The sequence below is a fragment of the Cydia fagiglandana genome, chromosome 9 (assembly GCF_963556715.1).
Source record: "Cydia fagiglandana chromosome 9, ilCydFagi1.1, whole genome shotgun sequence".
Classification (NCBI taxonomy): Eukaryota; Metazoa; Arthropoda; class Insecta; order Lepidoptera; family Tortricidae; genus Cydia; species Cydia fagiglandana.
In genome coordinates, this window is record NC_085940.1 from 13,903,503 (window position 1) to 13,921,486 (window position 17,984).

A 17,984-nucleotide genomic window follows, 5' to 3' on the forward strand; every position below is an offset into this window, starting at 1 on the left:
TGATTTTTCTTACGTATCCGATTTTAAATGCCGTACAAAATGAGTCGCGCGGTAAAAGAGTCGAGCCTAGTATAAATACGACGCCATTCCACATAGTTCCTCGATTATTGTTACTCGTATTTTATTTTTGTATCTCTTAATACATAATCATAACATTATCTAGTTGTAAGAAAAAGTGCCTTGACGTAATTTATGCTTTGTACAAGTATGTATAGCTGTTAGGTCTGTATTACACAGAATCTCTTATTTGTTTTCTTGTACGAAGTTGTCACATGACATAATTTGATCAAATAAAATGTTACTCAAACTATAAACCCTATTTTTATTGCTCCTACTAAATGCTAAAATGTGCCATGTCTGTACTGACTAGAATAAAAGAAGAACGTCTTGAAATACCATGGTTGCAATTAATAGGTAATTATGATTTAATGCCAAGTTATGAATCAAATATGATTTCTATCTGATCAACGAAGTCAAAAACCACAGTTCCCAGTATATTCCATAGAGGCACATTGCTAAAATTTACTTTACACCTCTCTCGGCTCCCTCCCTCGAGTCGCGGATACGCGTCCGCAATAACAATCAGAATTCAACTCTAAAATAACGTCTGAAAGTCTTTTTTCGGCTGGCAACTGTAGATCCCTGGTTTTAAGAGGTGACGGCCTTGTTTCAAGAAAATCCTGGAGAGAGATAATTTGGCCTAGGCCCATATCATACATAGGCAGAGAGAATCATACTATCTTTGACTAACACTAGTACTAACAGAAGATAGGGTACGTGAGCCACTTAAGGGCGCACCAGAGAGTGGATCAGCTACACTCTAATAACACGAGTTAAAAATTGCCTACTCCAGAGCACACAGTCGCTGTGGCTGAAATCGGTCAGGAGAGCATCATCAGTACTAACACCCAAGTGAAAAGGATGAATATGGTTTTCCAGGTTCTGACTGACTGACAAGTTATGTTTACCATTCTTCTCTGTCTATGATTGAAATGAGACAGTCCTTTGACAAACTATATGATACATAGAAACGAAATACCAAAGGAAATTGGCTTTAATTAACTAGAAGTATGCATAAGTTAAATTAGACATATAGGATAGACATTAGGTTTCTAAAACACGTATGTCAATATCATAAACAATATCTAGAAGACAAAGGAGATTATATGTCATTCTCCCCCTCTATGATTTCTTCGTTTGGGTCCAGGATGTAGTCGTTAAGATGTTGAGGCATTTTCTTAGACCTCGTAGATCTACGGAAGATCCGTGAAGGCGGAGCTTCTTGTGGTGGAGTACTGTAGATCTCTTGATCATTATTAAGTGTACCTACATCAACAGGGTTTTCTTGTTCTTCGTCCAATGTGGGAACATCCGATCCTCCATCAGGAGCCATTCCGTCGGGTATAGAGCCTTCATCATCGGATAAGGGAAGAGGCGCTAAGTGTCTGTTAGATACGGTAGACTCCTGGCCATTACGTCGTCGTACATATGAGTAGTTCGGATTACTGTGTAGTAACTCGACTTCTTCGACGTAGGGGTCTGTTTTCGATCGAACAAATTTCTTAAGTAAGACAGGTCCCGGAACGAGCCATGACGGAAGCGACTCACCGACCGGTGTTCTCCGAGGGAAATTGAATAGCTTCTCGTGTGGAGTGGCATTTATCGAAGTGCAAAGGAGTGATCGTACGCAGTGGAGAGAAAGTTTCAAGACTTGTTCCCAGTTTTCGATGGGCAGGTTCTTCGATTTTAGGGACAGCTGTATAGTTCGCCAGAGGGTGCCGTTAAGCTTTTCCACTTGCCCGTTACCCTGAGGGTTGTAGGGAGTAGTGCGAGAAGTGGCAATGTTACATTTCTTGAGGAAATTTTGTATTTCTTCCGACATGAAGCAGGATCCTCTGTCGCTATGTATGTATAAGGGCTGGCCATATTCGAAGAAAAGTTCTTTGAAGCACTTGATGACAGTTGCCGAAGATGTGTCAGGACATGGGTATGCGAAAGGATAGCGTGAGAATTCATCAATTATTGTAAGAATATATTTGTTGTTCGTGTTCGAAGGCAAAGGTCCTTTAAAATCTACATTCAATCGTTCGAAGGGCGATAAAGCTTTAATCAGAGTGCCATTTGCTTTGGCAAAGCGTGGTTTGATTTCTGCACATACGCGACATGAAACAGTCATCTTTTTGACATCGTCTAAGTTGTATGGTAGGTTCTTTAGCTTGATCCAGTGATACATTCTAGTAATCCCAGGGTGAGAAAGCGCATCGTGCAATTCGTACAGCTTATTATTGTTCATAAATGCGCAAACTCTTGAAAGAGCGTCAGCAGCAGTATTCTGAGCCCCTGGTCTGTAAATAATATCATACTTATAGCATGACAGTTCGAGCCTCCATCTTTCAATCTTGTCGTTTTTGATTTTGCTAGTATGATTTTGGTCGAAAATGTAGCTTACGGATTTCTGATCAGTGATAAGGATAAAATGTCTGTGAATAAGGTAGTGGCGCCATTTTCTAAGGCATTCGACGATAGCACAGGCTTCCTTTTCGACGGAAGCATGTTTGCGCTCGCTGTCCGACAAAGTTCTCGAGAAGAACGCAACTGGTCGACCATTTTGTGATAATGTCGCGGCTAGAGCATAATCTGATGCATCAGTCTCCACCGTCAAGGTTTCTTTATCGTCAATAGCAACCAATGCTGCCTTTTTAATATCAGATTTAAGAAGTTGAAAACTACGCTGCGCATTTGCGTCTAAAGGGAAGTTGGAATTGTTAATCAAAGGTTGAATCTTTTCCGAAAACTTATGAACCCATTTAGCGTAGTGAGCAAATAGCCCTAGAGCTCTCTTCAATTCTGCAGTATTGCGCGGTAACGGTAGTTTTATTAGAGGCTCCAGTCGGTCTTTATCTGGTTCAATTACGTTGTCCCTGACAGTATATCCAAGGAGGCTGATGGAACTTTTGCTGAAATTACATTTTTGTTCGTTTAGTGTGAGATTGTACTTCTTAGCAGCGGCCATGAATTGTTGTAAGTAAGTTTTTATCGTGCTCTTCTTTGTTTTTGCCGCAGACTGTGACGTCATCAAGATAAGTAAAGGTGCCTTGTAAATGTTCTTTTTCAATTATGTGTTCGAGAGTGCGTTGAAAAGCGGCAACTCCGTTAGTGACGCCAAATGGAATACGTGTAAATTGCCATAGTTTACCACAAGCTTCAAATGCGGTATATATTTTCTCTCTTTCAAGAATAGGGACTTGATGGTATGCACTCTTCAAATCAATCTGGCTAAAGTGGTTGAATTTCGCTACTTTCGAAACTATCGACTCAATGTGAGGCAGAGAATACGCATCTAGATATGTGAACTTATTGATAGTTCTGGAGTAGTCGACGACCATTCTTTTTCGATGAGATCCACCTCCAGCAACTAGTACCTGAGCGCGCCAAGGAGAGACGCTCGGCTCGATAATCCCATCTTTAAAAAGTTTAGATATCTCGGCTTGAATAAATACTTCATCGTCTTTGTTGTGACGTCTGGATTTAATAGCGATGGGCGTAATATCAGCAGATAAGTGCGTAAAGACAGATGCTGGCGGTACTGATGCTTCCATTACGCAAATATGTAAGGGTTCTCTGGTCCCTCCGAAATCGAGCTCGACTTTGGAGTGAGTTTTGAGTATATCATGGCCAACGATGACGTCCGCACATAGGTTGGTTACTATGCGTAGAAGGCGTTGCTTATATGTGTGATTATCTATTTGGAGCGTAGCAAAACAAATGCTTTCTACTTGTGACGTGTTGCTTAGAGATGCTAGATTAATTGTTTCTTTGTGCGGATATTGTTGTAATTTCATTAATTGTGCTATATTTCTATCAATGTAGCTCTTAGAGCTCCCGGTGTCAATCAGAGCGTCGGCGCGAGTGTCGTTGATAGTTATGGCGACCGTAGCTTTTCGCAAGCTCGACGGACTTGCAGCAGAATATTCGTTTTCGTAGGAATCTTGAGATGGTAAGCTCGGGATGGCATTGCTCGTGGAAGGAGAGTCACGAGACCGGCAAACTGATGCAAAGTGTCCCTTCTTGGTACATAGTTGGCAGTGAGCATGGAAAGCGGGACACTTTATTCTTTGATGTACCTTACCACCGCAAAAGAAACAACGTCGTATTGGTGGTCGAGGTACTGGGACAGCAGGAACAGCAGCATTGTGAGGATTTGTAGGTTCTTGTGAACACAGTACTGGCAAGGCATTCAATGTACTTGGGATGTTAACACCCATAGTTTCGGAGTCCTTTTCGGCTGTTTCGAGGCTTACTGCCTGATTATAAGCTTCATCCATTGATAGAGATGATTTTTCTAGCAAACGTTCCCGTATTTTAGGCGACAGAATACCAGATATAAAGGCGCATCGTACAGCTTGTTCTTTATGTTCTTCAGCTGAAACGGACTTGAAATTGCACTTTTGCGCCAGAAGATGCAAGGCGCGGCTATATTCAGAAATACTTTCGTCTTGCTTTTGTTTTCTTGTCCCGAGGACGTGGCGAGCCAATATTTCATTTTGGGGTTTCACGTAGGCTTTGTCTAATAAAGCAATAGCAGATTTATAGGTTTGACAGTCTTTGATGATGATGAAAATATTAGATGACAAATGGTTCGCTAGGAGTTTTAATTTTATAGTATCCGTAGCATCGGTGGAAGTATGTTCGGTGAGAAAGCTAGTGAAGGTATACAGCCAATGCAACCACTTATCTCCAGCCGCGGGGGCCGTAGGTTCAACGTCAAACCGTTCCGGTCGAAGATATCTCGATAACAAAGAATATAATACTCACTAGGAGAAGAACGGTAACTCCATACAAAAAAATGTCCCCAACCGTTTATACGTTTATACTACTGGCGCCCTCGATGTGTACCAATGGAACTAAAGTTGACAACCGGTTTAGCCTGGCGGGTATTGGTATTATAGGTATATAGTAATATTCTTGATAAACATATTTGTTATCAAACTGCACAACGGGACTTAATCGCGTATTTAAGTTTTAAGATTTACCTCCGACGTTTCGAGGACGGCGTTGTCCCCGTGGTCTCGGAGAAGACTGGCTCAAGTTGACATCAACAAATATACCACGGGGACAACGCCGTCCTCGAAACGTCGGAGGTAAATCTTAAAACTTAAATACGCGATTAAGTCCCGTTGTGCAGTTTGATAATGTTTAATAATCGTGAAAGTTTAAATCAACATATTTGTTATCTTCATATCACGAAATATATGAAAGATGCAAATATTACCCCTTGTTTGTGGTATTATCTATTGATTTAAATAAAAGGCATATTTATGTTTATACACTCGGCGTCAAAAAAATCGCACCTCGCCAAAAATTCGTTTCAAACAAATATAGCTCTTATCTAATGCATTGTACCCTGTCAATATTGGTATCATTTGAAAGCGCAATTAATGAACTTTAAAAAAATAAATCGTAATTTTCCGTAAAAATAGCCATAGCCGAACATAGGCGTTTTGTTTAAAAAAGGGCTGAAATCCAATTTTAATCGGTCCGTTGTTGTGCAATCCGGGACGGGTATAAAATGGAGGGTAAAGGTTAGTTATGGTTTATTCGCTCTCCAGAGGTCACTGAGGTTACTAATGAACCGTTACAGCAAGAAAACACCCTTGGACATGGATACCAGGCCAGAAGGAGCAGCTCAAGAGGTGGCACTGCTGCAAACAAGACTATGGCAGTAAGAAGTTGCTGAAAGATTTAACATAAGCGGTTTCCGAGTGCGTCGAGTCTTGCTGGGGTTCCAGGTGACTGGTGGTTACATCAGGAGGCCTGGACCTGGAAGACAACGCTGCTTTTCTGCTAGAGACAACCGGTACATTGTATCGAACTCTTTGCAGAACCGTTTTTCCGAGGCTGTTGAGCTGCAGCAGCAGCTTCAAACAGCTCAAAAAACAACAGTAACCATCTCTACGGTCGGAAGAAAGCCGGAAGGGAAGAGGTTGTTGCCCCGTAGAGCTGCTACAAGCCCCCAATTAAAGCAATAGCATCGAATAGCCAGGAGGAAATTTTGCCGACTGCACGAAGATTGGACGTTTGAACAATAGAGGAATATCCTCTTTTCCGACGAGACGAGGGTGTGCCCTTACACCAACGACAGGTGCAGGGGGGAGTATAGGAGGCAGGGAGACCAATTTATGCAAGCTTGCACTGAAGAAACCGTCTGCTTAGGGGATGGATCTCGCATGTTCTGGGGCGGCATTTCGATCGACGAGTAAACTGATCTTCTGTGCATTTCCCGCACTGAAGATGGTCACAGCCAGGGATCCCTGACTGCTCGGCGTTCCATAACGGTGTTCTTGGAGGAGCATGTGATCCCATATGATGGTTTTGTTGGACCCAACTTCCAGTTTATGCATGACAACGCTCGCTGTCACACTGCGTTGTTTGTGTGAGACTAACTGTGGGAGGTTGGGATCACCGTAATGGAGTGGCCAGCAAGGAGCCCTGACCTGAACCCAATCGAACATCACTAGGATCAGCTAAACCGGCGGGTTCGGTCGTCTGATCCTGCTCCTGCCACTCTCGACAGGCTTCAAAACGCCATTATTGAGGAGTGGAACAACTTTTCTCAAAAACGTATCGTGGCACTCATGACAGTCATGACTGATCACATGGAAGCTACTCGGAGGGCAAGAGGAGGCCGCACTAGGTTTTAAGTTTAGTTTTAAGTTGTTTTTTTCTGAATCTGTTGATTTTGTAGTGTTTTTATTCTTTGCAAATTTTAACCTGAACACACGTCGATTCGTTTTTCCTGAAAATTTTCTTTTTGTATGGGGTAGATCGTCCATTTTACGACATTTTCCAATAGAGAGTTTCATAACCTTTTAAATAAGGGCCCATAGTCTTATCTTGTCTTATATAATATAAGGTTTAAAACCGCTTGAAAGAAAAATGTTAAGATGTGCGATTTTTTTGACGCTGAGTGTATTATAACATTGTATTATGTTTTACATATAGAAATATACACTGAAAATTAAACCCTGACAACTTAATAAAAATAGACATTAATAAAGCGCATTCACAAAGTTTTCAGTATTATACAAATAACATTAGGCATGCCTACCTATTACACTTTACACACAGATACACTACACTTTACACACGGCATTTTACACAGATTTCTAACTTGTATTCATTCATACATTTCTTCACGGTTAATTAATACGCTTTCCAGATGCGTTATGACTCGGTTCCTTCTGAACCCACTAAAGCTGTATAAATTTCACTCTGGCTGCTTCAACAACCGTTGCTCCGCATTTAGCACATTTTCTATGTGCATTGCTGTAATCTATGTAGGTACAGACTTACAGTCTTAAGTGGTTGTACCGCTACGTTGTATTTATTATTTAAAGATTTAATAAATAAAATTTTCGTTATGAATTTTAACCACAGCAGTTGGACAGAGTCATTGACAAATATATTTGTGTGGGTGGGTAGACGTACCTACCCTCCATATATTTTATGAATATTGATAAAGACAGTTGGAAGCAAACATTCATTATAAAACTTAATCGCGTGTATTTAAGTTTTAAGCGTTTTAAGACCCGTTTTATGATTATAGATGGTCAAGCAAATCTTGTCAGTAGAAAAAGGCGCGAAATTCAAATTTTCTATGAGGCGCTATCCCTTCGCGCCTACATTTTTCAAATTTGCCGCCTTTTTCTACTGACAAGATCTGCTTGACCAAGTACAATTATGTATAAAATTCGTGATAATTTAAATCAGAGTTGGGAGCAATGTTGCTGTAGAAAAATGTTTTTATTTTTATTACTCGCAACTTTTTCTCGGAGGCCAACGCACGCATAGAAGCTTAAGGCGCACACATGCGCAATTATTTGGGGACATAACTTTCTTAGGAAGTGAACAGGCCTTGCTCGATAATAAATGCGATGACTTATCATCTGATTCTTTCTTCGGATCCGTCATTATTTTTCTAGTTAATTAAATTGATATATAGAAACGAAATACCAAAGGAAATTGGCTTTAATTAACTAGAAGTATGCATAAGTTAAATTAGACATATAGGATAGACATTAGGTTTCTAAAACACGTATGTCAATATCATAAACAATATCTAGAAGACAAAGGAGATTATATGTCACTATATTAAGTAAATCAAAAAAGTCTCAATGCAGTTGGAAGATATGGCTTAAGTACTCGCATCCAGGCCATAATTGTTTAAAAAAAATCAATACCGTAGGCTTAATCTAAACATATTCCCTTTCCAGCAGACATCCCTTCCTTGCTTATTAATGACAGCGTTTTACACAAAAATAAAACGCTAATTAAATAACTTACCCTATTCGGAACCTAATAATAATATTGAGAGTGGCAACACTGTGTTGTCGGTCGTATTGTCCTTTTCTAGCATATACGTCCCTCTCTCTCCCACACTCCCACCACACAGCAGTTTGCTTTTTGGCGGTTGTCGCAAAAACAAATTTCCAACTCATTGTCTCAAAATTATACATATTTACACCAGGCAGGATTAAAACTTTAGGTTCCGAATAGGGTAAGTTATTTAATTAGCGTTTTATTTTTGTGTAAAACGCTGTCATTAAACAACTGTACCGCTATTCGGAACCTAATAATAATATTGAGACGTGTTTGTTATCGCCTGGTGGTGGGAAGACGCCAAGCCAATGTGATTTATACATGTACTTATTATGTATATGTAATATTATTATATTATGAGTGTTTAATTAATTATGCAGTACACCCTTTATTTTAACACCCGTGAGGAGAGAGGTATTTAGTAAAGCATACAATTTGATATTCCATTATATAATGATACTAACTTAGCATTTTATATACGTACTTAATGTAACTTATAAATGTTCAAAAGAATAAGTGAGTCACCACAAGGGTGCTATACTGGTACTTAATTACATGAAAACTGGGTAAAAAAAGATGTGATAGGTCAGTCTACTCTTCAAGGAGCATACAACATCTGTTATAAGGAGTAATGTAATTCAAGTATGAGAAGATAAAAATAATAAAGTACTAGAGTAGTTTTTATTTATAAGTAGCAATTATTATCAAATTTGATAATAATTATCTATAATAGTAAAGTAAGCAGTTGCAGGAATATAACAAGGACAGGACCTTTCTTATTTCCAGAATCCCTCGGGATTAAGTAGACGAATATTTTAATTATTCTTTATATCACTATCACCACAAAGTTAATAAAATTAGGTACTTGTTGAAATGTCATAGAGAATCACTAAATTTCTTTAATGACTGTAAGCCATATACTTTGTTATAGGTTATAGCTATAAAATGCATTTAACCCTTTTAAACGCTTTACCTGGCTTTACTAACGAGAACGCGAGTCAATGTACCTAAATAAACCTTACTTGAAAGTGTGACGGTTACTTTGAGAGCTTAAGCCACAACACTCATGTGTTCACTGCGCTGTGAGCACTAGTTATGACGCTTTTTGGTGTTCTTAGCGTTCAAATGGTTAATGTAGAATTGCCACAGAACTTTATCAATGATATTTGCAGAGTCATTCTAATTAAACTCATGTTTAGCTATCATAACCTTAATTTTACTCATTAATTTGTATATATGTAGTAAGAGTAATTTCTCAGTGGTTTACTTTATCTGGTGCCTACTGGTAGACATAAGCCTTGAAACTTTATTGGTTCTGACCGCTAAAGAGGCTTAATTTCTGTAAACTATTCATAGACATTGCTTAATTCTGAATATTCAGTGTGTAAATTATAAGGAATAAGATACTTAATTCGAAACCCTAGCTCATCGCATAGGTGCTTTTAACCGATATACAAATTTATGTACTTATTTCGTGATTTTACATTATTTGCAATAACTGTGCGAAACCAGGGGGTCCCCGACCTTTTGCCGGGCGCCCGTGGCCCAAAGCCAACAGCGCAGAGGCCCTTTAAGAGGGACCTATTTCATCCAATGCTAGAATCAGCACTTTGTCGAATCTATTAGATATTTAGGTATACTTATCCTCCTTATGAACTAAGGATAATTGTACCTTGTTTATATTTCAATAATAGCAAGATTGTAAATGTTATTATACAGGGTGGAAAGGCACGACGATCCTTTCCGCAAAAGGCGGATTGTTTAGGCTAAGCTCTACATTTTCTCCATAGAAACTATGTTAATATGGGCAACCGTTTCTAAATTATGGCCTTTTAAACATCCATGCAAAAAACTACTTTGTTCTAACCCTAACAGGTGACAAGGTCAATGAACTTACTAGTAAACAATCTGTATACGACAGGAAATTGTATTAATTTGTTGCCATCCAACTATGCTTAGGTCTGCTTACAACACGGTAAGAATCGTTGCAGGATTTTCGCTTTCTTAGTGGTTCCACTTATTCAATACTTGAATGAAGTAGTTATGTTATTCCTTAATATTAATAAATACTAACCACAACATTGTTTACAACGACAGTTCAAATTGTGACATTGACAACCACTCAAAAGTACGCAATCGTCTTATAAATATCTCTGGTTTCCTTGACTGATAAAAAGGTTTTAGTTTCTTAACACGTTTCACAAAATTATTTTCGAATAATTGGAAACTATCTAAAATAATAAAAAAAAAACAAGTAGGTTGTGTCTGATAGACTTAGACAAATTAATTTGCAAAAATGAAATATCTACTAAGAATACATCAAGAATAAATAGGTACTTCTTAAATACCTAACTAACAAACCTTCTTGCGTGGCAGAAAATAGACAAGACGTCTGATGTTTGAAATTAAATTGTCATTGAACTTTACTTATCTAATGTCATATTCTTCAAATAAAAATACCGCTGTTAGATGCTCGTGGTTATTTAAATTTGTGGGACTGTGTAAAAGATATGGTGTACCAAACGGAATGTGAAACTGCGGACGAAATGAGACATTAAAGGCTAATTGCTGCTTTTGACAATCTGCGGAGGAAAAATGACGAAGAGCTATCGCATGGGCAATGTGCGCGGGCTCGGGTGCGGGCTGCGGCGTACATTATAAGACACGGAGGTACATTTGAAAACCGTATGTGAAGAGAAGATAGTGTTAAATATTGGCAAAAAGTAATTATCTAAGGAAGTAATAAAATTGTTTGTAATAGTTTTGCATTCATTTGATTTATTTGTCATTTATGCGTCATTCATACATCATTGCGATTCTGTCAACGATCGGAAAAAAGCGTAAAGTCCCGAGCTTTCCCGACGGAGATCCTTAACCTAGCCGTCATGGGCACATGCTATAGGGTTATCACCACAGTTAAAAAGTAGAAAATTTGGTATTTTTATTTTTTACTCAATTAACGATTCTTACCATTACCAATCTGCTCTGTATCACTTAAACGACCTAATACTTCCGGGAAGGATCGTCGTGCCTTTCCACCCTGTATATTCTGAAATATAATATTACTGAATTTGGGCCAGGGTACTTTTGTATACTATATCTCTGGCCTACTATATAGGATAGTCTAATAACGTCCCGCCTCCTGGGAGGCAATATACAGAGATCTTGCATATCTATTCACGATAGCGCTAAGTGGTGGGGACCTAGTTTACCGACACTTGACTACATGAAATTATTGTGTACATTTTTTTACAGGTCTCGAGCGAGAAGGGTACCTATATATAGGTTGAGGTCCTTAACTTGTGGATTTGGTAGGAGCAAGACACAGACGGGGTGTAAATTAATTGATCCACCATGTTTCAAGAGATTCATGTGCATTGATGCCTTGGTTACACTGTATAGACAGACTATATAACTCTTTGGCAGAGTTTTGCCAACATATTATAATAAATGACTGCATTTGTTTGGGTGTACTTGTTCCACGACAAAGACATATTTATATCTATTACAATGTATTTTCGAAAAGTACTCGCGTTTCAAAATAGCTTCGCCTTTTCGCAAGGCCTGTTTCCCATTTTTATTGTGCAAAGCAAACCGTATCACAATGCTATAATTTTGTATAAATTGATAACTAGAGGGTCATGCCCTAGACGTGACCGCCGAAGTTATACTAGTTAGAACCGTTCGTGCAAACCATTAAGTCACTGTTTATTAAAAACCTTATGTCGTGGGTACATTACATTCCACGGTGGGTACATTTTGTTAAACGTATAGTATCAAACTATGATGAATAATGATAAGTGAATTAAGTGATAACAATATTTGGTCCGTGCATAGAAGCGCGTGCCCTTGAGATTAGGGCATGGGTAGTTTAAAATAAACTTAATCTGTGCATAGGAGCACTTACGATCAAGGTGGTTCAAATCTTCAAGGGTCACAAGACAGACATAAAGGTGTAAAATAAATCATTCATAAACGCCCCGTTAGGTCAGTTTTGTATATTTTTATTTCTAACATGCTTGTGCAGCACATGACAATTTTCCTATACCATGCCAGTCAGGAATATAACAATTAAATAGGTAACCTTGGTTATATCGTGTACCTCATAGGTAGGTACTCTTAAACTAGGCCACCAAACGAAGGAAAAACAGGGGAAATAATTCGTGTATGAGCGAATTTTGGCATAGTTGTAGGTCAAGGTGCCTTACACAACATACTGAAAGTACTGGTGGATGGGGGGTGTGCTAACGGGTGGAGGGGGGTTTAAAGGTCCCTTTTTTTAGGTTTTCGTAAATAACTCGTAAACGGTGGCTCATACCAAAAAATGTTCTTATACATAAGTAATCTACATAAAATTGCCTACAAGAAAGATTCCGTACACTTTTTTGTTAAGATCAATATTCAAGAAGATATCAACACGGGAACGTTAATTAAAATCAATTTTGTGGTCAGTTTTTTTATATTTTCGTATATAACTCATAAAGAGTGGCCAATAGCAAAAAATGTTCTGAAACGTAAATAATCTACACAAAATTTCCTACAAAAAAAATATAGTACACATTTCGCAAAGATCAATATTTAAAAAGTTACTAAAGAAGGAATGTTATTTATAATCAGTTCTAAGGTTCATTTAATTTTAGTTGTTCGTAAATAACTCGTAAACGGTAGCTCATAGCAGAAAATGTTCTACAACAAAAATAATCTACATACAATTTGCTACAAAAAATATATTGAATACTTTTCACTAGGCTCAATATTCAAAAAGTTACTAAGCGAGAAAGTTAATTATAATCAATTTTAAAGTATCTTTTTAGTTTTTCATAAACAACTGGTAAACGGTAGCCCATATCAAAAAATGTTCTTTTACATAAATAATCTACATAAAATTTCCTATAAAAAATATACGAAATATTTTTCTCTGGGACTAATATTTTAAAAAATATAAAAGGGGGAATGTTAATTACAATCACTTCGCAGGTCCCTTTTTTTGCTTTTTCATAAATAACTAGTAAACGGTTGCCCATTGCAAAAAAACGTTACACTTAAATAATCGTGATAAAATTATCTACAAAAAATATTATTTATACTTTTTCGCTAGGATCAATATTTCATGAGATATTAAAGAGGGAAATTTAATTTTAATCAATTTGCTGGTTTTTTTTTTGTTTTTCGTAAATAACTTGTAAACGGCGGTGCATAGCAAAAATTGTTCTTATACATAAATAATTAACATGAAATTGCCTACAGGAAAGATCTAGTACACTTTTTCGCTAGGATCAATATTTAAAAAGATACTAAAGAGAGAAATTTAATTATAATCAATCTACACATAATAGTAACTTTATTTTTAAGATTGGGACGTATAGTTCTATAAATAAAATTTCTAATTATCTTCTAAAAATACAAAATCATCATCATCATCATTGCTGACGGTGATTTCGATGGGGGCTCCGTTAGTGCATGAGCCAGAGCATACACCGCAGACACTGGAGCACGAAATTCCTGCTTTCCGGCAGCTGCATCGCGCCCCACACCCGGTCGTGCATCGGCAAAATATGGTGTTGAGAATGGAGTCAGGTGCCACTGGGTCGTTGGTTGTCAGCCTATTGACGTTTCCTGTAGTAGCATTATTGCAACGCGACATTAATGCCGACTGCATTACTGCCGCAATTGTCAAAATCAATGTTGCTTAGTAGATATTGGTGTTAGTATGATTCACGACAGCTTAAATTCGATTATTAATATTTGACATCATTGCATTATATAAACAAGTATAGCATTTAAATTCGTATTGATTATTATTAGTGTTAAATAGATTCCATAATTATTATTTACTATGATGAAACTAACTAATTAAGCAATACGTGTAATATGTTTTGTAAGGTAACTTTAAGTATTTAGCTATTAAGGTTAACTTGCCATACCCTATTCAGGGTCCATGTTGTACAATTCAATTAAAATACCATCTGTAAATACCATGGAATGCAATAAATACATGAAATATATGAAATGAAATAATACTACTGCATTACTGCCCGAAAAATTACCTTTTCGACTTTTCCTGAACTAGTGCAGTCGACTATAACACTATTACAGCGCAAATGTCAAAATCAATGTTGCTGCGCGATTTTCGTCATTTGCGACAGTAATGCGGTTGGCAGTAATGTCCCGGTGGAATACTGTAGCAGTAATGCTGGCGTAGTCTGAATCCAAACGGTACCTTAAGGCTGATATGAAAGATGTAGTAGTAGAAATTTTCGCTGTCTTCGGGTAAGTCTCGGTAGCTCAGTTGGCTTGGCAGAACATTGGGTTGGTTCCAGAGTGTATATAATATTTTTTGTATGAAATTTTATGTAGATTATTTATGTTCATGAATATTTTTTTATGGGCCACCGTTTAAGAGTGGGAGCATAAAATTGATTATAACTAACTTACCGGCTTTAATATCTTTTTTACTATTGATCCTAGCGAAAAAGTGTACGGAATCTTTCTTGTAGGCAATTTTATGTAGATTACTTATGTATAAGAACATTTTTTGGTATGAGCCACCGTTTACGAGTTATTTACGAAAAACTAGAAAAGGGGACCTTTAAACCCCCCTCCACCCGTTAGCACACCCCCCACCCACCAGTACTTTCAGTATGTTGTGTAAGGCACCTTGACCTACAACTATGCCAAAATTCGCTCATACACGAATTATTTCCCCTGTGTGGCTGTTTTTGGTCTTCGTTTGGTGGCCTAAACATGTTAACTGAAAAACTAGTGCTCTCGAGGCAAATATAATTTATATTAATTTCTAGTCTGCCATAGCAGGCATAGACTTCAAAGATTTTTAGATATTCATAGGGCCGCTAAACGGAACCCTTTGTACACCTTGAGCAGACTCTATGTGCTCTTGTAATTTTATTTTCACACCATGAGTGATATTAAACATAGCTTATTTCAGAATTGAACCGTAAGCTATGTCGTGTCGTGAGCTTAAGTGAGCCCGATTTAATTAGAGTCCACAGAGTAGTTATCTGGACCTTGGACGATTGACCACACCTTATTCTAATTATCAATATTGTGCCTGGGCTTGTGGTAGAATTTAGGTGACTAAATCTCTTAGTATTATCTATGCCACCCACATTATGAGGCTTAGCGTCTCCAGACCACAATTTTAAAAGTATTAGGGTGCAAAGATTTTTTCATCTTTAAAATAAAAATGAGTCGAGATAGGCCTGGAATCTTATGTTATTTTATACCTATTATATTATAATTTTAGAAATGTTCATTAGTCCAATTTTGGGTTTAGCCAATAGGGTGTTCGGGACCCTTAAAAAAGATTGGTAAACAAAAATGAAAACTCGAATAACGAAGCCTTGCCTATTTCGACTGATTTTTACCCAGAACATTATTTTGTTAGAACCCTTTTACTTTCTCTAAGAGGAGGTATTTACATATTCATTTTTGTTATATATTTATAATTGTGGTCTAGCCTGTGTTATTACCATATCATTTAAATTTCTGACATGCCTTGCGCAGGCTTACATAGGTTGTAATATCATCATCAATAACTTGACATCAGTTTGTAAATGAATCAAAGATTCTTTGGCACACCTTACGCAGGTGGAAACATGGCAGCCTTGCGCAGGCTTAGATAGGTACACAACATATTGGTTTCATCACAAATAACTTGACGTTAGTTTGTGACTGAATAACAGATTCTCTTAGGCACACCTTACGCAGGTGGAACCATAACAGACATAGGCTTAAGAATATCATTCAAATGAAGTTTATGGGTAATATTCCCTTAGTTGCGAGTTCCTCGCTCGACAAGAGGAAAGGATTTACTTTAATAGGCACTTTTAGAAAGTGTCATTCACGGTGACGCGCAGATTTGCCATAACTAAACTTTAACTCTACAGTTAGCGAATATAATTTGACAATATGAATGAAGCAAACCATGCGTCTTCGTCAATGAATCAATCTAAAGATTCCCATATCGTTAATGCCCTTTCAAGTCACAGGCTTCCGATTTTATTTAAAACGTTTACAAGTGTAGGTACTATTTATGTAGGTAGGTAGGTAGGCTTAAAGATTGACCCTCTTGTATGTAGTTACATATAGAATAATGAAGTTATTCAAATCCAAAATAATACAAGCACATATAGCAACTACATGCAAGAGTTCTTTTCTTTAACCTTTTAAACTGTTAGTAAGTACCTGTTATTTATTTAAAAAGATACCTATCTACCTACATTTTAACCATTTTTTTTTTTCAAAATCAAAAATCTAGTTGGAGAGATATAAGTTGGTAGATAAGGAGCGAAATACTTAAGGATTTCCATGACATTCTTGCGCAGAGCCATGCTAATCTCTCTCTTTGTCTAGTCAGATTTAAGTTTACGTACTGCCGAAGTACTCACTTTCCACAAAAATAAATGCAATGCTTGCGATGTAGGTTTGTTCGTTACCTTGTGTCCCTCAGAGCGGAAATAGAAGCCCCGCGAAGCGGGGCTTCGTCGACTCCCAAGCGGGTACACGTTATTTATCAGCAAGTTTATTACCAAAAAATTCCTTTTGCAATATTATATTTAACCCGGAACGGGATAAAACGACAAGTTGCTGATGGATACTTGGATAGATAAAACCTACACGTCTATAAGCTTCTATCTGAATACTTAGTTCTACGTAACACGTATTAACTATCCGATCCTTTCGTATTCGAAAACACAAATCACTTAAAAACTGAAGGGTATGCCTCCACACATCACCATTTAAGTGTTATAATTTCAACCGTTACTATAGACACACAAAGATTTAAGTAAACTAATAAGACTCAGAAGAGACTTAATGTAGGTATAAAATTAATTAAATTCTAATGGTGACAAGTGCACGCTTTACCAGCTCGATGTGTTTTCTAACATTATGTGTTTTAGTATTTTCATTAGCATAGCCACGATGCGCGCAGGCAGCCTTTGAAAACTTACACATTATTATTCCGGATCGTTTTTATTTGCTAGATAGTTTAAAGGACACAAAATTTAAATATTTATTTCGAACGGCAAAAGCCGTTAGAAACTGTTTTTCAATATAGTCAGCTAAACTGGGGTACAAATTCAAAAACTCACCAGCAGTTTAGCTTCACGACCTTCCAGATGGAAAAACAGCAAGCCAATGAGTTGGAAATTTGTTTTTGCGACAACCGCCAAAAAGCAAACTGCTGTGTGGTGGGAGTGTGGGAGAGAGAGGGACGTATATGCTAGAAAAGGACAATACGACCGACAACACAGTGTTGCCACTCTCAATATTATTATTAGGTTCCGAATAGCGGTACAGTTGTTTAATCATGATTTATATAACATCTTAGCATGGTTTATCTCTCATAATAATATAAAAGTATAGTATTAAGCATGTATTAAGTATATTTATAATTATCACATTGTATTCTTATACCTGACCTGACCAATTTTTCCAAATTCCGTTCCTTTATTCCTTTCCGCGTTTAATTTCCTACCCTTTTACTTGACGTTGGCTACGGGCAACACCGCCCTCAAGTCCATACAAAGAAAAAAAAAAAGGACTCGCATCCAGGCATAGATATAAGAATATATACAGACGCC

At 37.5% G+C, this 17,984-nt stretch overlaps 1 protein-coding gene across 1 annotated transcript; it reads right to left on the bottom strand.

The window, feature by feature from the left end:
- Positions 1-1,162: 1,162 nt before the first annotated feature.
- LOC134667777 (uncharacterized) lies at positions 1,163-4,192 on the bottom strand. The gene is made up of 2 exons (XM_063525187.1): positions 4,125-4,192; positions 1,163-2,957 (listed from the first exon to the last, which is right to left on the bottom strand). The coding sequence occupies exons 1-2, from the start codon at positions 4,190-4,192 to the stop codon at positions 1,163-1,165; spliced, it is 1,863 nt and encodes a 620-aa protein (XP_063381257.1).
- Between the last annotated feature and the right edge of the window lie 13,792 nt (positions 4,193-17,984).

What these genes read in the sequence shown, in the direction of transcription:
- LOC134667777 (XM_063525187.1), bottom strand. Translation starts at nt 4,192, where the DNA reads ATGCTGCTGTTCCTGCTGTCCCAGTACCTCGACCACCAATACGACGTT. An exon ending in GTTTCTTTTGCGGTGGTAAG is followed by an intron (nt 2,958 to 4,124) that starts GTACATCAAAGA and finishes ATGTAATTTCAG; the next exon opens with CAAAAGTTCCATCAGCCTCC.